Source organism: Curcuma longa, chromosome 4 (assembly GCF_044706935.1).
Source record: "Curcuma longa cultivar G26 ecotype Majalengka, Jawa Barat chromosome 4, ITB_CL_G26_1.1, whole genome shotgun sequence".
Classification (NCBI taxonomy): Eukaryota; Viridiplantae; Streptophyta; class Magnoliopsida; order Zingiberales; family Zingiberaceae; genus Curcuma; species Curcuma longa.
The window spans coordinates 16,190,880-16,213,249 of record NC_133864.1 but is presented as its reverse complement, the minus strand read 5'-3'; the positions used below and the strand labels follow the sequence as shown (position 1 = coordinate 16,213,249).

General features: G+C 36.5%; 4 protein-coding genes across 4 annotated transcripts; 1 reads left to right on the top strand and 3 right to left on the bottom strand.

Annotated features, from left to right (window-relative positions):
* The first annotated feature begins 500 nt into the window (after positions 1-500).
* LOC141827671 (nuclear cap-binding protein subunit 2) lies at positions 501-5,142 on the top strand. The gene is made up of 8 exons (XM_074714974.1): positions 501-623; positions 732-955; positions 2,610-2,748; positions 2,842-2,875; positions 4,048-4,152; positions 4,537-4,590; positions 4,679-4,773; positions 4,863-5,142. Exons 1-8 carry the CDS (start codon positions 606-608, stop codon positions 4,932-4,934), a joined length of 741 nt encoding a protein of 246 aa, XP_074571075.1. The 5' UTR covers positions 501-605; the 3' UTR covers positions 4,935-5,142.
* An 891-nt stretch (positions 5,143-6,033) lies between these two features.
* Positions 6,034-7,514, bottom strand: LOC141826787 (uncharacterized protein At4g28440-like). Its single transcript, XM_074714088.1, has 2 exons — positions 7,186-7,514; positions 6,034-6,446 (listed from the first exon to the last, which is right to left on the bottom strand). Exons 1-2 carry the CDS (start codon positions 7,400-7,402, stop codon positions 6,265-6,267), a joined length of 399 nt encoding a protein of 132 aa, XP_074570189.1. The 5' UTR covers positions 7,403-7,514; the 3' UTR covers positions 6,034-6,264.
* A 4,147-nt stretch (positions 7,515-11,661) lies between these two features.
* Positions 11,662-12,690, bottom strand: LOC141825956 (phytolongin Phyl1.2-like). The gene has a single exon (XM_074713216.1). It carries the CDS (start codon positions 12,688-12,690, stop codon positions 11,935-11,937), a length of 756 nt encoding a protein of 251 aa, XP_074569317.1. The 3' UTR covers positions 11,662-11,934.
* Positions 12,691-13,748: 1,058 nt separating this feature from the next.
* On the bottom strand, positions 13,749-20,447 carry LOC141827507 (soluble starch synthase 1, chloroplastic/amyloplastic). Its single transcript, XM_074714771.1, has 15 exons — positions 20,225-20,447; positions 18,189-18,634; positions 17,530-17,607; positions 17,314-17,438; positions 16,398-16,479; positions 16,141-16,314; positions 15,948-16,029; positions 15,753-15,844; positions 15,607-15,669; positions 15,436-15,525; positions 14,594-14,718; positions 14,403-14,511; positions 14,271-14,326; positions 14,142-14,181; positions 13,749-14,066 (listed from the first exon to the last, which is right to left on the bottom strand). Exons 1-15 carry the CDS (start codon positions 20,445-20,447, stop codon positions 13,911-13,913), a joined length of 1,941 nt encoding a protein of 646 aa, XP_074570872.1. The 3' UTR covers positions 13,749-13,910.
* Positions 20,448-22,370: the final 1,923 nt, after the last annotated feature.

The following is a 22,370-nucleotide window of genomic DNA, read 5'->3' as shown; positions in this document are numbered from 1 at the left end:
TTTTTTTATATATAAAAGAAGTGTCCATTTGATATTTCTCGGACGTCCTTTTTTTTTCTTCCAAAAGTATTTTTCAATCCAAAATTATGAGAATTTTATTGAACTAATCATGTATTTTACTTCTTAAAATTACTAAATTATATATTGATTTCCCAAAATGCCCTTTTCGCTGCCCTGTGACTTCGTCGGACTAGGGATGAGTATTCTTAAAATTACTAAATTATATCGAATAAACTGATTTTTTTTGAACCCAAAATGCCCTTTTCGCTGCCATCTGACTTCTTTTACCTCTGTCGGACCGGCAGCCGCTTATGTCGGAAAGCAAAATAAGTGATTTGAAATTTGAATATTTGAAACTGCATGTGCGTTTCAGTAAATTGCCATAAAATCACGGAGTCGTTTTAAAAATGTAATAAGCTTTAGAGATAAATGAAAATATGCAAATAAATTGTAGGGGGCAAAGTGATATTTTGATCCTCTCTCTCCTCGCCGACCCGCCCTCGGCTTAACCTAAAAAGCCCTACCTTCCCCTATCTCTCTCTTTTCAGTCGTCACCTTCGGCGGATCACTGATTTGATCTGATGCTCCTTTAACGAGGAACCAAGATGGCTTCTTTGTTCAAGGTCGTCCAATTTCCCGCCCTATACTGCTACGATTTGTATCATTATTGCGTCTCCTTTCCGTTTTGAGATGGATTGTTTGATTTGTGCTGTTGTTTTGTCCATCTACAGGATCTCGCTAAGCTGTCGGCCTACAGGGATAGGAGGTTCCACGGAAACCAGGAGGAGTACGAGCGGGCGCTTCAGGCGTCGACGACGGTCTATGTCGGCAACATGTCATTTTACTCCACTGAGGAACAGGTTTACGAGCTCTTCTCCCGCGCGGGCGAGATAAAGAAGATCATCATGGGGCTGGACAAGAATACAAAGACCCCCTGCGGCTTCTGCTTTGTTTTGTAAGATGCCTTTCCCTTTACTTGGCATTAGGCTAGCGTTACCTTACATAGATATTACACCAAAATGCCAATTTAATCAATGTTGTTGTTTGGGAGAAAGATTCAACTTGAATTAAGCTGGGTGGTTTCACTAACAGTAGCATTTTAAGCAATCCGCTTTCTCTGTTCATTTTACACTCAGGTTTAAACAAGGTGGGAGACTCATTTCTAATAATGTTTCAAAAGTAGATATAAATATCATCATTCTCCAAGAAAAATGTTTATGGAAATATTATTCTGGTACATGCGCAACGTAAGTTAAACTCAAGTCATCATCCAATTTAGTATAGAGCCATATGAAATATAAAGCAGCTAGGTACCCAAAAATATAAATACAAGTTGTGTACTGAACCTAGCACAAGAACATGGAAATGAAGAAATTAGAAATCTCTTTCAGAAGTTGCTTGTTTGCACGAGACAATGTTGTGCATTGGAGATTCACTTGCTCATGGAAATCCTTAAGAACCACGTACACTTCAGAGATACATTCATGTAGATGCTTGTCTCATAAATTCCTGCAAAAATCTTCTTGTTGCTTGCACATGTGCAATTTTTCTTCTCATGTGGTTTACTTTATTTCCTTGCATGTTTGCAATGAGAATCTTGATTTGTTGCATCTTGGGAAACCTTAGCCACCCTCACACAGACCCTCATTCTATGGCATTTATTTCCCTGCTCTTACAAAACAATTACTTTCATGGCCAATGCTTCAACCTAGGCCCATCTTTTTGCTAGTGCTTGACTAACAAAACCTTGTACAGGAATGTAGTAATCAAGAGCCTGCTGTAAATTCTATTAGGTGATGTTCTACTTTCCTGCTATTGGACAAGGTGCTATCGAATTCTCACTTTTGAGGGGGATTGATATTTATCAATAGACTAACCATTTTTCTAATGTTTAAAAGCTAGTGTTAATCTAGGTTAGGTAATTGATATCCACAAATTAATCGAATAAAGGCTTGGATATGCAACTTATTTTCAGAGTTTGTTGCTTCACACACTGGTGCTTTGAGTTCCTATTTTGACACTTTTACATTTACCAAGAGCTTATCTAAAAGATTAATTTTCATTTTGAGAAAGTTCTCTCTTGAAATGCTTCTCTAGTCCTCTTTGATGCTAGGGACTTCAATCCTCTACTAAATTGATACAAACTTTGCTAAGAAGGTGTCAACATGTTTATTTAAGTGTCAAGACATTGATCAGTGAGTTGGTTCTGTGGCAATCCCATGCTAAGTTTGTGAAAAGTAATTGATTGTTTCATGTTTTGTCGCTAAGATGTTTCTTTACACAATAGCAGGAACCTAGTATGTTGTATCTTGTATAAGATCATTAATTTTGCATTGCCTTTGTGCTAACAAGAAGTATCTTAGTGTAGTGGAATCTGTTGTTGTGTCCCTTATGACCAATGGTGCATTTGGGCTTTGGGAGTTTTATCTATTTGAACTATAAATTATGTATGTGCTTATTTGTGCTTCTTGAGTAAGATTATTCTTGGTAACATCTTAATTTCTCTTGAGGCCTTTGCTGTTCAAATATGCTCGCTCAGACATTTCTTTGCACTAGATTTCTATTTTTGTTTAAATGCAAAGTTAATAAGATCAGAAGTTTTTTCCTAGGTACTATTCTAGGGAGGATGCTGAAGATGCTGTTAAGTATATTAGTGGGACAATGCTCGATGATCGCCCAATACGTGTAGATTTTGATTGGGGGTTTGAGGAAGGCAGGCAGTGGGGTCGTGGTCGAAGTGGTGGACAAGTGATGTCTTGTTTACTCTCTTTTAAGATATCTTGTAAATTTAAAACATTACATATGAGTATTTCTAATAGGTCATCTTGTTTATCTTCACAGGTGAGAGACGAATATCGTACTGACTATGATCCAGATATCCTTTGAGCTGTATTTCTTGTTGATAATTGATATGAATTAACATGACAAGGATTCCTTTGGCTAAGCTTTTAGAGGCTTTTTCTTCTACTAAGTTAACTTCTCATTCTTGCATCCTGAAAACGTGTTTTGACACACAAAGTGAGATCTTTAATTCTTTGATGTCCTTGGTGTTTTATCTTGAGTTTTTTTATGGTAAACCTTCTCATGCTGGAAATAATTGTTAAATTCTCACCTTGATTCATTTAGAGCCATGCTGGAGAAACTAATCTTGCAAAGTAATTCTCTTATCATTCAGGTTCATTCAGAGAAGAAGACATGTTATAATCTTGCAAACCAATTACTTCCTGATCATGAAAAATTTCTCTTTAGCCCAATTTAAGACAACTAGACAAGTCAGTCGCTGTTGCTGTTTTAGAAAATTGGCTAGCTTTTTATTCACAAATTGGAGAAAAGATAAACTAAAAAGATTTGTCACGAATCAATTTAGCTAATTTTCTTGTAGGACATAGATTATGGAATAAATATTCTGCAAAGTACTAATTCTTTGATGACTTGATGTACAGTTTGAGAAGCTTGATGTAAATCAATTTTTTCTTTGATCACTTGATGTAAAGGTTAGGGGAAAACTGATTAACCATCAGGAACTTTTTGGGGGTCAATTTGACGTATAAACATAGTTTTAGATATCTTTTTGTTAAGAAATATGTTTGGATTTCAAACTTCAGAAGTTTGAAATAACCTAGAAATTCATGGAATCAGCAATTTAGAAATGTGGTTATAGTGCGTTGCTTTACTAGATGCTGAGCTTGAATAAGATTTTATTGACTATGTGTTCACCTTCGATGTATGAAATTGTAGCAGCATTTTGCTATGATTTCTACCTTGGCGTGTTCGACAAATTTTCTTAAGCATCATATTTGATAGGTTCCTGCAGTGCTTTAATCATTTTCTTTTATATATAAAAAGTTGTTTTTCCTCCTAAAACTTGAAACTTCTCAGCTCTTATTTAACAATAATAACCTTTTCTTGCTCATACCTAAAACATGTTTTTTGTATCTTGCTAGAGAAACTGGAATAAAGTTGTTCGTAGCTTCTGGCTTCTCTCGTTAGCATCTAATGCGGTTTTTGTATCTTGTATATCATCTATATTTCCTTGACAAGCATTACGTAGAGGCGGCTATGGAAAGTTGGTCCAGAGAGAGCTAGAAGCACAGAGAGAATTAGTAGATTATGGTACAGAAGCTCTAGGTGCTTTTCAACCAGCTGTTCCATGTAAGTAAAGCAATCTTGGGTGTCGTCTATGTTTACATCTTTCATTAGAAATCATGAAAATTATATTTTTTGGGGGACTTGTTCTGGTGCCATGTCATATACATGTTCATTCAGAAACTCCATGTTCTATATTTGTTGAGATGGGTAGCAATAGGTCCATTTTATAGCTGAATGTTCTTTAGAGATGCCACACCCTTTGAATGACCTTCCTAAATATCGACAGCACGATAGATAGTTCCAGAACAAGGTATATTTGTTTGTTTTATTTGTGCATAAATTGAAGACTATGCACGTTGCTCTAGACTCTTTGTTTCTATGGATGTCGGAAAATTTGTTTTTCTAATAGCTTCAAGGATTTGCCGCTATGCTTATATCTACTTTCAGATGGCAGGCATGGTGGAGACCATGGACACGGAGGGTCATATAGGCATGGTAGAGGTACTAAAGCTTATTGAAATTTGGTTGCTTTTTCTTCTTCTTTTTGTGTGATCCATGGAGTTAAAATTTGTTCATCTAATGTGAACAGATTATCGAAAACGGTATAGGGATGACGATCGCTCCACATCCGAAAGAGTATCGAGCTATGAATCAAGAAAGACTACAGATCAGGAGCAGAGACCGGTTTGTATCCCGGCCGGGGGTTTTCTTCTGTTATTCAATACAAATTATTTGCTCCGGAAGATAGTTACTTTTATGTCTTTCTTCCTCAGGAGAAGAACCCTCGGTTTCGAGAGAGTGGTGACTCTGACGAAGAAGATGATGACCGAAGAAGACGTCGGTAACAACAAAGAAGACAACGCGATATCGCTTTTGTATCGTGAATTATTATTGCTGCAGTGACATGACACACTAGAATTTTTAGTGATCAGGGACTTAGACATGAGGTGTTTGTAGTTGCATTATTATTCTCCAACACATTTCTGCTACCTAAAGATTGTAACCAAAATGCATTTTATGTCGCTTTAAAGACAGAATTTGAATTTCACAAAACTTGTTTTTCAACAAAAGGTGGAATATTCCATCCCAGCGGTCCCATACGGTCGGATTTACGATCATCTATGAGAAAATAAATCAAAAAGTTACAGTTAATCACGACGAAGAAGGATATTGTTTCAATTTTATCGAGATTCGAATCTTGTCTATACAAAATCCATATATTCATATAATAGTTGTGATTGGATCATCCGAGTAATAGCGGTGTAATCGAATTGAGTTTAAAATCGAGTTTGATTTATAATGAAATTAAATAGTTTGCAAATGATTCAAAAATAAATTCGAGTTCAATTCATTAACGTATAATATTTATAATTCATTATATATATATATATATATATATATATATTTATATATATATATATATATATATATATATAACATAGATTGTTCTATGGATGAATACTTAGCAATATAATAGGATTATATATATATAAATAAATTTTTTAACGAATATATTTGTGAACCTCTTAATAAATAAATTAATAAATTTGTAAACTTTTAAATCAATATGTTCATAAGAACATAAATTAAATACTATTAAATTTGAACTTAGCTCAATAATCAAGCTCAAGTTTGACTTGTTAACTTAATTGAGCGAGTTAGACTAGTTTACACCCCTACCCAGTCACCTTTCTTTTACTACAAAATTCTCAATCCAATTTTTATGCAAAAAATCAAAATATAATAATTCCAATATTTGAAATACAGAAAATTTGTTTTGACATAACAAAAACAGAATTATACTTCTTGGTCTGAATTATTTTTTCCTGGACAGAAATACTCAAACCAATATAGAGCTTTGAGTAACCACGACAGAGCAGTGAACCAAATGATAACTCACATACGAAGAGATATTATATGAACAACTAATCCATTATATATATATATATATAACTTTGATTCCATTCATAATAGTTAGGATGAAGTACCAGGCATGACCATGAAGAAACACAAGCACCACAAAGACTGGTGAGCTTTGTATGACTTCCAACTATTGCTCTACTGAATTACATAAGTTTATGACTACCAAACGTAAGAGTCAGAAAAAGCATGTTCATCCAACTAAGTCCCATTGATAGTAGTTTGCAAGTGTTCTCTCTTCTTCAATCATTCTTCCTAGACGTCCACCAGCTCATACTCGACCAAAGATAAGTTGTTGTCCTTGTTTACTTCAAATTCTGCAGGTTTTGTAACCTCGATTCGCCCCCACTTATTGACAGCAAGCCGCATGCAGCCATTGAACATATCGATCTTGGCATTGCGCAAGATGACAGTAACACCAGACTTCAACAAGTCAACTGCCAAATTAGGAAGTTGACCAGGAAATTAACACCAATTAGTACAGAAGTTCTAGAACTGATTGTTAAAACTGGGCTGTAGCAAATGAGTCTTGGTTTGTATGATTATACTTACGTGCCAAAACTATTCAATCAAAGCACTTTTCCAGTAGCTAGGCAAGGCATCCCACTAACAATTTCTCAAAAATTGTCACAAAGTAGCCAATTCACAACAGTTGACTAAGCAGATTACATCAGAAATTTGTTGCATATGAGAAAGTGCCACAAACTGTACAGGAAAATAAGTTAGATGCTGCGTTCCAGTCAAGGTAGATGCGAGTTGAAAATGACTGTAACAAAATTACTAGTTAACGATCAGCAGGCCTCAATGTATTAGATAAGTGGAATTGAGTTGAATTGGTAGATGATGAAGCATGTGATAAACATGTAATGTAATGATAGAACTGACTAACGAGGGCTGTCCTGCTCGAAGACCCTATTTGTGCCCCTGTCAGGATGATACAATTCTATAAAGTTTACTCAGGCATGTCCAAATAGATGGCTAGAACATCACGCATCTGAGTAAAAGCGTGCCATGATCGCGCTATAACAACTAATCACGCGAAGGATCGCCTGATCCCGACAAAAACACTCGCTCCGCGTGCCAGGCACGATGCCAACACGCCTCGGATCGGTTATCGGATCTAGATAGACAGAGAGCGCCACCAAAATAACAACAGGAGGAGACGAAACGGCACACCTTGTTCGTTGCGGGCGGTGAAGACGATGGAGGCAGTCTCGTCTCCTATGAGGCACTCGGAGATCCGGCCGGGGCGGTCCTTCTGGCGCACGATGGTGGATTTATCGACCTTGACGACGAGGTTGTGGCCGCTGGTTCCGGGCTTCAGCTCGCACACCTTTTTGAAGACGGGCTTGAGCTTGGCCGGCTTTGCTCGCTGCCCTTGATGCTGCTCCATCGAGGTCCGATCTGATCACCAGGAACCCTAACCCTAGACGAGGAAAGAGGAGGAGAACAGGAATGGAGTGGAATGCCAAGCAGCGATGGAAGAGGTTTCAATAAATAGAGAGAGAGAGAGAGAAAGAGAGAGAGGGGAGAGAGACGGAGGGAATAAAAGGAATACGATTCGGGGTTCGGGATGAGGCCAATTGGGATTTGGATTCCAGCTCACTTCTACACTGAAATTAATAATTAAATAAATAATAAAAATAAATTTTAAAAAACATACTGTTCTATAACAATCTCACAATAAGTGAGTTTAAGCTGAGAAGTCAATTATGGAGCCTTTTAAATTTACTTCATTTAAATAAGATAATATAAATTTAAAATATATAAAAAATAGAATATATATATAATTGAACGTGGTTAAATTGAATGTTCGATCTTTATGCAACCTGGTACGGTGCGAAAATCTTGTTGGATGGATGTGGACTAATAAAAGGGGAGGTGAATTGCCTTTTAAATAAAATTATATCTCTGGTACAATTTTACAAAGATAAATATTAGTTTTAACAATTAAATAAATTTAATATAAATTAAATTAAATAAATCTAGTAAGAGACAAATACAAACAGATGTACTTTGTTACAATCTAGGTGGTTGTAAGCTAAGACGGTTGAAGTTTACTATTAAAAACTCTTTGTAGGTAGAGAAGCCTTTTACAGACGTTTGTAGCACAAGACGGAAACTAAGAAGAATATTACAATTGAAGTGTTATTTTTCTCTTTAGCTTCTAAGCTTATTTATAACATATGCAAACTAATCTTGATCGTTGATCGTAGATAGAATTTGATCTTGATCGTTGATCTTTGATAAAGGATAAATATTATTCTTTAAAAAAAATAAACATTTATCAACGTTTGAATCATCCTTGATTAAGGATAATCTCTATCCTTAATTTGACCAATGATTAAAAGCTGGAGCGCACGTTGAAGCCATGCCAAATTTTGACTTGGTTAAAGTCAACAGAGTTAATTTTTTTTTAGAAACATCGTTTGAGTGATTTTTGACCAACCAAAGTTAGGCTCACCCAAATCCGACTCTGGCCTTTCACCCCTCAAGCGTCCTTCCTCCTGGCTTCTCATTCCTCGGACACTTAGCACGTCCTTCTCGCTCTACCGGTGTACTCTTCTGCAGCTTCTGCATCCCTTGGATGCACCGAACCTGTCAACTCACTCCCTCGTGTCATCCTTCTTAACCGCTGTATTTTCCGCTCGACTTCCTTTACTCCTAAATTCCTGCACACTTAGACAAAGAGATCAGACTACAATAGGACCTAATCTAACTTGGTTGATCACATCAAAATCAATCGGGGTACCAACAAATCTCACCGCGATGACACGGTGATAGAAATTCATCTTGCATCCAAGAGCAATGACGTCAAAGTCTTTTCTTAACTTTCTTCTCGTAATATGACAATTCCTATGAAGAATAACAAATATCAAAGGACTAGTGGGGAGTTCTCCCAACAAAACTACTATGATACTTAAGTCATCATAGTGTTTCGATAATAGATCAAAAAAGAAAAAAATAATAATATGAGAGGTTGAGTTGATTCGAGCTCCCCTTTGCGCGGAGAGCATATACCTGACCTTTTATAAGTGTCAGATACCCGTAGAGATCATAAGAAAGTGGTAAAGAGATTATGGGAAGGTGGTCTCTGCTCGTGATGCACCTAGTGGTTACTGTGCTCAAAAGTGTGCGGGAGTCTGCTCACGGGAACCTACCTAGACTCAGGGGCAGGGGCCTACTTGGACACGCAAAACACTCGGGCTTCGACAGTCGGCGGGTCAATAGATCAAGAGGTTGAGATGCTCGACCAGTCTGTGGGTCGGGAATTACTCGACAACTCGGACTAACTCGAGAAGTAAGGTGTTCGATAGCTCAGATCGACTCGATTGGTAGGCTCATAAACTGTTGACACGTCTCATGAAGTCTATATTGACCAAGTCCTGAATCATACCACACAAACTCTCTATTGACCGAGTCGAATGATCTCCTACGTGGACTCCTTGCTAACCTAGTAGCCCATGACATAGACCTTTACTTACCTCCCCATCACAATCCATACCCAACTCAAATTCCTCCGAGACTTCATTTTTTTTCCACAGCCAATTAAACTGATTGGAGAAATATAGTCGATGAGCAACCAATGACTCACTAGACAATCAATCGCAATCAATCGATTGCGTTTTTATTTTTCTAATTCACCTTCCTTATTGTTTTGCTCGATATAAAGACATTGTGAGAGTGAAAAGAAATACCAGAGATAAAATCATAGAACATGACTTAGCGCCTCTACTTGCAACCTTCTCCATTGCCTGCGCACCAGTTTTAGTCATGGACGTTTGACGATCGTCATTCTTCACTTTCCTCTTCTCTTCACAGCTGAAGCGGCATCCATGGCGTCGAGGCTTCGGGGGGCTTTCTATATCGCTCTCGCTAGATTCCATAAACAATGCTCGAAGGCATCGTCTTCGGATTCTTGGTTCTTGAGAGGTCATTTGGCCTTGGAGTGGTGCAAATGTTCTTCTCGTTTCAGTATCTTGAGGCTTCTTCATTGCCTTATCGGAAGCCAAAGTTTCTGATGATCGATTACAGATCTTCAAGTGGACGCCTGGGTGCCTAACGCTGCATGAACTCTGCTCGATGGCCGAGTTATTGATGCTTTGAACATTATTGTTGATGCTGGCAGAGAAAGCAGTCTCTCCATTGTGATTCCACACTTCTCTGCTGCTGCCTCCCTCGACACTGTCCTCGAATAAGCTCTCTGTCTTCGTATCGTCGTAGCCTATAACCATCGATGCTCCATTGTTTTTGCCTGCTAAAGTAATGACATTCACTGATGAACCATTGCTCCTTCCTTGACCAGAATTGGCAGCAGTGATCTTCTGCTTTAGTGTAGAAAGGCCTTCCTTGATCTCCTCCTCGTAAATAGCTCGCTTGCCGTCGGTAAATGAATCTTTTGACACAGGGGAAATTGCAATTTTGCGCTCCTTTTCGATAGAACTCCGTCTCTGTTCTATGTTAACATCACTGGATACTGAGGCTGCTTGGGTTTTTATGTTGATGGATTCAGGTTTCAAGTCTGAGTCTTGCACATTTGTCGAATTTGTAGTAGATTTAGAATCAGAATTTGGCTCCACACTTTGTTTGGATGTGTCTTCTGCATTGTGTAGTTGTGAAGGCTCAGATTTCTCCCTGGCATTAACAGTTCCATGCCGGAGATTCGATTTCCGCCTAACGGGGTTCACTGATGACTTAGAACTTAGTTTTGTATCTTTTTCTACAGATGTTGCTTGTGCCTGCAACTTGTGCAGCAATGTGATGGTGGATGAGGGAGATGTTGGGTTGCTCTTTGACTTCACCTGAGCAACTCTTGGTTGTTTATCCGCACTTGGTTGAATCTGCACGGGGGCTTTTGAGGCTTCTCTCATTGTCGAGGGAGACTTGATCTTCGGCCGAGACTGCACTGGTGGTCTGCCATTGTGTGGTACATTCATACATGGCTGTTGAGAACCTTTTCGAGCTGCGGTTGGTCTTCGAGATGCTGATGTTGTTGCCTGGGCAATTCCCCGAGTTCTGCCACTCGGGCTAGTCCAGGAAGGCATCCAAAAGCGAAACGGTTGAAGTCGGTTCCGACTAGTTCTTTCTTCCATATAGGATAGCAATGACAACCTATCTAACAAGCACTATAACAAGTCTCAGCAACTGATTCCTATTTGTCTGCAAGGGGTTTAAGTATGGCATCAGGAATAACTTGTGAAGGAAGAGGATGAAAGAAGTCACATTTGAAGCTTGCTTACCTTCTACCGACTCCTCGAATCAAATGTTTTTAAGTATCTCCGGCGAAGAAAGGGAGGAATATGAAGATATAGGAACAACTTGTGTGGAAGAAAAGGAAAGGGAGGAATAACTTTAAGTGACAAGATAGGAATAACACATTGTTCATACGGTTGCAGATTCTTTTGAAGTCCTGGAACATTAACCTAGTTTTCGATGGATGAATACTGATACAAAATTCATCATGTGTTCTTGTTGAACTCCATATTCACCTACGATGCTAATGCCAAAAGAAATTCATTGTTTTCAACCCAAACATCAAAACCTATTTAGCAAAAGATACACTTTTCGTTTATCAATCATCCAAGAATCTTCAGAGTCTACTAAATTGTACTATATTGATCAAACATTTAGCAGATAGACAAGCATCTTATCGATTCCTCAAATTCACAAGGACAATTGTATGCATGAACTAAGAGCATGATGAAATCATCAGCAGATATGCAAGCATCTTATCAATTCCTCAAATTCATCAGGATGATGATACAGACAGAGAATTGAAACGAAGGGGTGTGAAATCAAAAACAAACTGAAAGGTAAATCAACTTGCCGCGATAGGAAAGGGAGAGTTGGAAGATCGGTTACCAGCAATCCACGCTCGTAATGATCGAGCAGAGATCAGCAGCAGCCACCAAATCGAGATGGATGTCAATGGCTGATGCAATGGAAACCCCGGCAAAACAATATCCAAGCCACAAGGAGAAGGGAGCACACCAGGAGATCGATGAGAATAATTTTCCGAACATACTGGCTCCAGAGTTTGGGAGCCGACTTCGACGCACCATTTCCAGGGTCGGAATCGTCAATGTCGCGATCGACGACTGAAATCACCATCTTACTGTTCGCCTCACGGTGCTTCCCTCTCTTGTTCTTCTTCTTCCGGTTCTGATCCTCGTCTGAGTGCGATGGAAGAGGAACATCGGGCAGGGGATTAGGGAAAGCGGGCGGTGGGGGAGGCTGCTCGTGGGAGGCGAAGGATAAAACCATGCGGCGGAGCTCCGGGAGGAAGTCCTCCTGGAGGAAAAGCCGTGGGAGGGGTTCAGGGAAGGAGGAGCAGCGGCGATGGAGGACCGAAGAGGAGGATAAGCAGTCGCGGATGCGCTTGAGGAGGAGGATGGTGGCGAGAGGTTCGTCGTCGCCGAGGGCGATGGCGAAGAAGACGAGAGGGTCGGCCATGAGGAATGCATAGATCCGCCCGCCAGCGGTGTGGTAGTAGTGGCGGTGGAAGCGAGGCGCGGAGGCGAGGCACTGGTCCGCGAGCTGCGAGGGCAGGTGGTGGTTCTCGTCGCCGTCGTGGGGTGCGTCGGCAGCGGAGCGAGAGAGCTCCGCGAGGACGGTGGTGCCGCGGGCCACGCAGACGTAGAGAATTGGATGCTCGGGATCGGCGGCGAGCGGAGGAATCATCGGAGCGGCCGAACAACCGCGGAATGGCTCGGCGCAGGGCGGAGACGTCGGAGGGTAATTTACATTCTTAACCCAGCGATCAGGATCCAGATACGATTTTTAATTTGTTTAGACGATGACAACAATGGAACAGTCCCCATAAACCGAGGTCGCATAAATCTTAGAGAATATTTCAAATTAGCCCCTCAGAAATAACATTCTCTTAAAAAAATCCATAGTTCTCAAGTCAATTACATTTCCGTCCCTCTTTCTGAAACCATTTGGGATCAAAATCCGGTAGGATCTGATCTGCACCAATTCCATAGCAAAAGTTGATTTCAGACTATTTAGGATCGATTCGGTAATTTTGGATCGTAAAATCCAATGCTATAAAAAGGTAGAATTCACCATCTCAAAGTTTTACATAGTCGCCTCCACGATTATCTATGAGAAGGTAAATTAAGAAGTTACAGTTGATCATGACAAAAAAGGACATTATCTCAACTTTTTCAATATTTAATCTTTATCCATTTTTACAACTTTACTCCGTCGTAACCAACTCAACTATGCCTCAGGAGTTGAATCGTACAATCCAATGATTCTACAAACTATGGATAAACATTCTCTAAAATCTTTAATCATTGCCATTTTATCTTGAATCATTACGTAACCAAACAAACATGTGGCAGCAAACGATGTAGGATCGATTTGGTACTTTTTGATCATAAAATTCAGTTCTGCAAAAGATAAAATTCAACATCTCAACGGTCTCAGACGATCGACTCCACGACCATCTATGAGGAGATAAATTGAGAAGTTGCAGTTGATCACAATGGAAGAGAGCATTATTTCAACTTCATCGATATTCGAACCTTATCCATTTTTACAACTCTACTCCGTCATAATTAACTCAATTATGTCTTAAAAACTACATCGTACAATCCAGTGATTCTACAAACTATGGATAAACATTTTTATCCTGAATCATTATGCAACCAAACAAACACGTGGCACAGGGATGTGAGGTTCAAGGCAGGAATACAACAATGACATGAAGAATTCACAACATGTTAAACTCGAAAAATATAAACTTTATTCTAGAAAAATAAAATAGGACCGTTATTTACAAGGAGAATCAAAATTTGGTGCATTAACGAAATTACATAGGTATAAAAAAATAATCTAAAAAAAAATATTTGCTAATAACCAGAAGGGTGGCAACTGACAAAATCTACCACCCGTCAAGCATACGGAGGATCTATAAACGCCCAGTTGAAGACCTGTTCGTATTGGATCGCCGCACTGTTCCAGGTGTAATCTTTTGACATTCCCCTCTGCATGAGCCCTTCCCAGGAAGTTTTATGTTCTCTGTACGTTTGAATTGCCATCCTCAATGCCTGCAAACATCAAAAAGAAACAAAGAAAGTTGTTTTTTTTTTGTTCATTCAATGCTTCTTCAATACAAGACTCACCCCTAGCATGCTCTCCTTAGTAAACGGTGAGAATCTCCACCTATCAATATTTCCGACCAATAAGATCATAAAAATCAGTTTGGAAATGATCAAATCATATATAAAGTTCATGACAGATATCGGACGCACCCTGTTCCTTGACCACTGCCATCTTTTGCGTAGGGATTGAAGTTCTCGACAGTATCCTGAACCAAAGGAAAGAAACGAGGTCAGGAGTTTATTTGGATATGCTAAAATAAACTACGGCACTTCAAATCTCACTTTGAGGCCACCGGTGGAGTTGACGACGGGGACAGTCCCATATCTCATGGAGTACATCTGATTTAAGCCGCAGGGTTCGAATCTCGAGGGCATTAAGAATATGTCACAGCTGCTCAATTATAGTTAGAAGTGTCAGTCAGATTTGGGTTCTCATGATCGTCATGAACGTCATATTAGTAATAATTTCATACCCAGCAGTTATTCTATGAGAAACTGGGACATTAAATCCGACCCATCCACGGAACTTTTCTCTGTAGACAGATTCGGCCCAACGCATCCAAGTTTCAGTTTTTGTATCCCCTGATCCTAGCATAACCTGAAACAGGATAAAGTACATCGAGGCGAAGATGAATGAGAGGTGAGAAGGAAACAAGAGATCATACTGCCACAAACGAAAGCACTTCTTATAAAAAATGCATTAAGGAAGCAAGCAAAGAAGTATTGATTCCAATTAATCATCTTTTTATCGACAGAAGCAAGACAACACAAAAAAAAAATACTATTTTCATTAAATAACTATCATTCAGAAGACTTATCAGAAGATTTCCTAGAGACATCATTAAATAATTTAGCTACTATTTGGACAGTACTGAAATTGGCAAAATAACTATCTATTTCTCACAGCCCAGGAAGCTACCATTTGAATCTTGTTGAAGTTTTATATTATTGTTTTTTGATAGTATTTGTTGGTTAATTTATTGATTAATTTTCAATGAAAGTGCTTTGTCCCTATTCATGACACTTTCTTATTCAGTTGACTTTTTAATTAGTTAAATTCAAGGCACAGGCCCAAACTCTACATCCAAACAAGACATGATTATATCAGAAAATGACTGAAAAAAAAATAAAACCCTAAAAAAATCATTAGATCAATATTTTTGGACTCTCTCATTTCGTCTGTTCATTTTTTCCTCCTTATAATCCTTGTCTTCCATATACACATAGCAATTTCTAAACTTAATAAGCTAGCATGCTAATAACTAAAAGAGCCAAACAATCTGAAAATTTTTGGTATAAGATATGATGGGCTTACAAATTGGACGTCATCTTGCATCAACTCTGGCAATGCTGAACAGATCAAATCAGTGCCCTTTTGATAATCCAATCTTCCAATGAATCCAATCTGTGAACCATTATCATCACTTCACAATGAGATTTATAAGCCATAAACATGTGATTGATGATAACTTTTAAAGAACATCACCAGTGGGACATCAGGCCTGACAGGAAGACCAAGCTCCTTCTGTAAAGCTGCTTTGCACTGAGTCTACACAGTTTAATTCACTCCAAGTGAGAAAAGTGTGAAATCAATCCCAATGACACGTGGAAATAACCACCACTCTAACAAACCTTTCCAGAGAGATCATCAACTGAATAATGGAACGGGATATGTTTGTCTGAAGCAGGGTTCCATTCATCAACGTCAATCCCATTTGTGATTCCTAGAGCAAAGAACTAAGTAAGAACCTTCACACCCTTTATAATTCTATTAAAATCTGATTATATTTATAAAAAGAATGGTGATTTTTTTATATAGTTGAATACCATTCAAAACATATCTTCGGCTACTTAGAAGCTCATTCAGACCATTCCCACCTTCTGATGTTGTAATTTCCCAAGAGTAACCCTGTCACCAGCGATAAATAGATAAAATAACAGGCGAGAGAAATATACAATTTCCTTACCATACAATACTTGATTGATATAAAGAGGAAAAGATGTTAGAGTAGAAAAGGACCTGACTGACAGTGACTATTCGATCACACGTAACAATTGCACCCTTAAGAAAATTAATCGCCTCACCCCTGTCAAGGGCATGCTTTCGAGCCCAAGTAGGAAAAATCCATTCAAGAGCACCATACCACTCTGTAGGCAGTGCCAAGTAGCTAAATGTAGTTGCTGGTTCTACACCCTTCAGATAGAAAGCAATGTGAAAAGAATGAGAATCCGAATAGTAGATATGAGTACCAACATCAGGAAATAGCATCTATTTACCTGGTGGGCGAGGTTATGAATAACAAGTATGCTGCGAGCATCTCTGTAAACACCATGTGGACGATATTTTCCAGCCAGAAGACTAAGTTAAATGCCAAAAAAAAAAGTCGTCAAAAGAGAAGTACCTTTTAATGAAGCAAACAATTAAAGAAAAAATGACATAGAAATTATTTCTAATTATTCTCAAATAGATAAGATGATAAATTTTGCAGTAACGTCAACACAAAGATGAAGTTGTTGATCATTGTCTTTCATTTAAAAGGATAAGGATAGTTTAAAAATCAAAGTTTAACTGTTACAAAATTTATATTTTTGTGTGTTCCAAGCCAAATTGATAGGTTATATACATACTGCAAACTGTAAATTCATTATCAGGAATTACACTCAATGGAGACAATTAACGACAGCTATTTGCTCTACCAAGTAACAATATTATCTACACGAATCAGTTCCATCATTAATTATATATTTCATCAAACTTATGCATTCCATCACTGCAAGTAAAATATCATTACCCCATGAGATTGGTTGCCAAGTTTCTCATGGTTGTCAATAATTTCATGTGCATTCATTGATTAGGCTTTGCAGAAACAAGATCACAAAATATGCAGTCACTGGTTGTAATCTAGTTGTTATTGGGAAACCACTAAACAGCAAGTTGACTATGTAGTATGGTTGGTCTAAAAAATTTTCCTAAGACATTATGATACTCGTAATAAATTGACCTTCACATTTGAGTTCTTTGAGGATCCAAAAGAAGTGTACAGAAGAATTTGATAGCCAAGAATTATCTAACACTGGGGCATAAAATAAATGTGTTCTCCCAAGAAAATGTTTTTTTAAAAAGTTACTGCTCCAGAATATAATCATACAAATCAATATTTGTAAGAATTAGTGTTAGATTGTAGGTGCATACACTGATACAAGTGATGCGTGCCAATCATTAATAACGAAAAGACTTTTCTCTCCATATGTAAAACCTCCCAGAGGTAGCACTAATGGAGCCTCACAAGCTGCATATGACAAGATTGTAAACCTGAACTGCAAAATGAAACATTTCTTCTTCATATGAATGCAAAAAAAATGTACTCTTATAATCACATATTTTGTTGGTAATTTCATTAGGGCAAACCTGATTGTCACCAAAAGCTCCGTTTGAATCACCATATGGATTTCCAGCTCTGTGATAAGAAGCATGATCAACAAATACCTAATTACACAAGACAAATGAGATGGATTATTTAAGAATAAATATGGTTGCTGCAATGGACATCTGTTTGGTAATAAATTAACACACACATGCATGAACATATGTTTGCGACTTGGCAGTCAAAATGAGATGCATTGCTTTTTCTCTCTTAGCCACATATTTGAAGCCGATTAAAAAAAAGGGAAACAAACAAGTAGATCTTACAAGAAAGATGGAACAAGTGCAGTTTCAGAATGAACGCCATAATCATAAAAGGAGGTATTGTTTTATGCCACTAATAACAGTCTACTCTGAAATCAGAATATATGAATCTTTTGAACACACCAAAATAAGAAGTTTCCTTGTGCAAGAGTTCCAGAAATTAAACTATGGTGAATCAGCATCGTGATTGATAACACTTCAGAAAATAGCATATTACTGAAAAAATATCCAATTCTAACTGAATAAACATGTCAGTGCAGACAGATTATTAACAGCTTTACATCTCAGAATAAGCATCAGTCAAATACAAAGATTCATCTAATTGCATATACAAGAAAAGTAAGTATATAGTTGCATGTATCCAGATTAAAAGGGCATACCCAATCGACACCCTCTCTGTATTCATGAAAGAAAGAGATTTCATGCTCTCCTCCAAAGCATGAAACTTTGATGCGCACCCTGAGATCAGTTGCATTAACAAAGTTCTTGTTTGAAACACCATTTAGGTATCTTGGAGTGATCACCATTACTCGATGTCCTCTTGAGGCAAGGGCAATAGGTAATGAACCACAAACATCCGCTAGTCCTCCTGTTTTTGAGTAAGGAGCAGCTTCAGCGCTAACAAAAACAATATTATGAGTTATACTAGCCTGAGATTTCTCTTGTTCATCAATTTCATTCTCTTCTGCAGTAAGATCCAGAACATTGCTAGAAACTAAAACTTTGTCTTGCTCAATTTCGTTGACAATGCTACTAGAGAAAAGGCTAGAATCTTCAACTTCAGTAATGGTATCAAGAATTCCAGAAGCTGAGACCCTTCCATTGCCTATATATTAAATTAACAGCTTATTAGAAACAATGTCAATTCAGAAACTACTACGGATGTATACATGCATACACACATAATAATAATAATGATAACAATGAGAAAAACCAAGAAAATTGAAGTTTATTGTAGATAATGTTTCATTTGAAGCTAAAACATAAATCAGAAAAGCAAGACATTGACTTTGTTGTTTATTCCTCCGCAAATAATGATCAGCTGATGACAAATAAAGTGATGTCAAGGGTTTTGCTAATGCCATATATCTACTCATAGAAAATTACAAATAAGATCAAAGAGATTGCATATATACAGTTACATGTAGCTGGTCTAGACAAATTGACCCATCCACTTAACCTAATCAACATGCGCCACACAGATTTTACAACCAACTATAGGATTATCGTTAGCATGTATCAGTATTCTAATTTTTTTTATTTTTTGTAGGTATCATAGAAATAAATATGTCAAAACCCAAAAAGAACAGTGGACAAAAAAGAATGAAATGATGCATAACAGATTTGTTATAATCAAATCATGGATCAGAAACATTCAATCTCTTACATATACTAAATGGATGAGTAGAAGCATTATTTGATGTAGTTATACTTAGTCGATGACAACTATCAAAAGGATTGAAAATGTACTGTATACATGTTGGTGGAGCTAGGCCCCAGTCAGTGGGGAACAAAAAAACTATGAAAAATAATTATAAAATAGTATAATCAAATTTAAATGCGCCATGAGTGACCAAGGATTTCCATGATAAAATACTTTAAGATATACAATGAATGTGTTTTAGAATTTAAAATTTTATAATTATTAAATAAGCTTTTGATAAATTTTCCAATCGTTTATGAAAAGCTAAAGGAAAAATTTCCAACGTTCATACATTATTTTCAACATAGAAATTATTATTATTATTCTTTTTTACAAAACCTGAACTTGTAACTTATATTTGAACTAAGATAAAATTCGCCATCAGTCAATAAGAGTAAAGAACATAACCAAGAAAAAAGATAACAATAGCAATTACAAGTTAACACAAACCAAGGAAATTATACGGCGAGAACTGACGACGGTTCATCAAAGAATGAATTTGGAGGCCGAAAGTATCATGGGCTAGTGGGTTCATTGAATTTTCATCAGGATGTAAACCTTTAAAATCTTCTATTCATTTTGTGGGTCCCAATGCAATTGGCCCCACTGGACTGCTTGGCCACCGGGAGTCCGTTTTAAAATATTATAAATATTTATGAATTTTTTCAAAACACACAAATTTAGAAAATTTTCGTTTGCACAGATGGAAATGTGGAGGGGAGCAGCAAGAACGCCGGCGCGTTCGTCGCAAAGGCCTCCGCCGTCACTGTTAACGGCGGACGGGGGCAAATCGAAGGTTTCGAAACATTCAGAAGGTACTTCGAAAAGACACAGGATCTAATCGTTTCTAATGCATCTTAAATCCGTACTACGAACTAACAGAAGCAATACCTAATTTGATCCACGGCGACTCCTCTCGCCGAGTACTACGCCGAAGTAACTCATCGTCAACCAACTCAAAAAGAGAAATTAAAAAGCAAGAAAGGAACTCACCATTGAGTTCAACCGGAGCTCTAGGAAGAGCCATCAGAGGGCCATTCTCAGCCTCCACCGGTTTCCCGGATGCCAGGGTCGGCCAGTCCTGGTCCTCTCTTCTGCACCGCAACGCAATGCTCCGCCGAAGCGGTCCGACGGAGAGGAACCGGTGCCGATACGACGGCCGCAAGCTGGCGGCGGCGGCGGCCTGGGGAGAGGGTCGAGCGCGCAGCAATTCCATGGGCAGTAGGCCGGCGATCGAAGGGAAGCAAGGAATAAAGAGGGAGGATGGAGAAACTAAAGCGAATAAGGAAAATTGCTAAAGATGATTAGTTTATATAGTAGGCTAAAAGCCCTATATTTAGGGCGTAAAGCCCGTGACTTTCCCGTGTCTCGCTGACTCAGCTTTTATAAAATATTAAAAATTGTAATAAAATCTAATTTTATATTTTTTAAAAAAAATAAAAAACACTAATTCAGATTTAATTTGTAAACCGATTCCATCAACGCATTTAATTGGTCTAATTTTTAAAGTTAAATGAGAGAAAAAATTTTTAATTATTTTTTTAACTTTTGCCTAAGAAATATTTTCATATTAAATTCTTTTAAATAATTATTTAGTCTTTTGTCACATTATTAATGTGAAAGACTTTGTTTGTACATCATAAAATTGTATAAAGGTGATCTTTTCACATTAGATATTTACTTAATAATTATTATTAAACTAAATTGTGAGCGCTATTAAATGTTAATTAAATTTATAATATTTGTGTTGTAAAATTATATTATGGGGGTTACAAGTTATATTATGGACGATGTCAAATTAAATTGTAAAAAATAAAAAAATAGTTTTTAATAGGACTAGGTATTCGGTTAAAATTGAATCAAATCAAACTGAATTAATCAAAACTAAATTGAATCAATTTTTTTAAACTGACCAAATCAATTAAATTTTTAAATAAAAATATCGAATAAATTGAACCGATAAAATATCAATTATTTTAGTTTTCGATCGAATTAATCGAAATAACTAAAATTTTTAAATATTATGAAAAATTTACTTTACTTACTTAGTAATTTAAAAATTATTTTTTTATTTTAATTAATTCTGTTTAATTAAATAAAAAATATTAAAATCAAAATCAATCAAATTAATCAATTTTTTTTAAAAATTAATCAAAATTTTAAAATAATCAAACGATTAATTTAATTAATTTATTTGATTTAATCGATTTTTTTTATTCACCTTTAGCTTTCAGATTATAAAAAATAAAATTTAGAATAAAATCTGATTAGTTTATATATTATGCTAAAAGCCCTATATTTAGGGCGTAGAGCCCGTGACTTTCCCATGCCGAGCGCGTGTCTCGCTGACTCAGCTTTTATAAAATTTTAAAAATTGTAATAAAATCTGATTTTATATTTTTTTTAAAAATAAAAAACACTAATTCAGATTTAATTTGTAAACCGACTCCATCAACGCATTTAATTGATCTAATTTTATCAGATTAATTTTTAAAGTTAAATGAGAGAAAAAAATATAATTATTTTTCTTAACTTTTACCTACGAGATATTTTCATATTATATTTTTTAAAATAATTATTTAGTCTTTTTTCACATTATTAATGTGAAAGAGTTTGTACATCATAAAATTGTATAAAGGTAATCTTTTCACATTAGATATTTACTTAATAATTATTCTTAAACTAAATTGAGAGCGCTATTAAATGTTAATTAAATTATAATATTTGTATTATAAAATTATATTATGGGGTTGACAAGTTATATTATGGACGATGTCAAATTAAATTATAAAAAATAAATAAAAATTAATTTTTAATAAGGTTGAATATTTAATTAAAACTAAATTAAATCAAATTGAATTAATCAAAATCGAATCGAATCAAAATTTTTTTAACTGACTGAATCTTAAATTTTTAAATAAAATATCGAACAAATCGAACTGATAAAATATTAATTAATTTAGATTGAATTAATCAAAATAACTAAAATTTTTAAATATTATGAAAATTTTATTTTACTTATTTAGTAATTTAAAAAATATTTTTTTATTTTGATTAATTTAATTTAATTAAATAAAAAATATTAAAATCGAAATCGAATAAAATTAATTAATTAAAAAAAATTAAAATTTTAAAATAA

What these genes read in the sequence shown, in the direction of transcription:
- LOC141827671 (XM_074714974.1), top strand. An exon ending in TGCGGCTTCTGCTTTGTTTT is followed by an intron (nt 956 to 2,609) that starts GTAAGATGCCTT and finishes GTTTTTTCCTAG; the next exon opens with GTACTATTCTAGGGAGGATG. An exon ending in TTTTCAACCAGCTGTTCCAT is followed by an intron (nt 4,153 to 4,536) that starts GTAAGTAAAGCA and finishes ATCTACTTTCAG; the next exon opens with ATGGCAGGCATGGTGGAGAC.
- LOC141826787 (XM_074714088.1), bottom strand. Translation starts at nt 7,402, where the DNA reads ATGGAGCAGCATCAAGGGCAGCGAGCAAAGCCGGCCAAGCTCAAGCCC. An exon ending in CACCGCCCGCAACGAACAAG is followed by an intron (nt 6,447 to 7,185) that starts GTGTGCCGTTTC and finishes CTAATTTGGCAG; the next exon opens with TTGACTTGTTGAAGTCTGGT.
- LOC141825956 (XM_074713216.1), bottom strand. Translation starts at nt 12,690, where the DNA reads ATGATTCCTCCGCTCGCCGCCGATCCCGAGCATCCAATTCTCTACGTC.
- LOC141827507 (XM_074714771.1), bottom strand. Translation starts at nt 20,447, where the DNA reads ATGGAATTGCTGCGCGCTCGACCCTCTCCCCAGGCCGCCGCCGCCGCC. An exon ending in AGCTCCGGTTGAACTCAATG is followed by an intron (nt 18,635 to 20,224) that starts GTGAGTTCCTTT and finishes TTTAATATATAG; the next exon opens with GCAATGGAAGGGTCTCAGCT. An exon ending in CCGAAGATATGTTTTGAATG is followed by an intron (nt 15,845 to 15,947) that starts GTATTCAACTAT and finishes TCTTTGCTCTAG; the next exon opens with GAATCACAAATGGGATTGAC.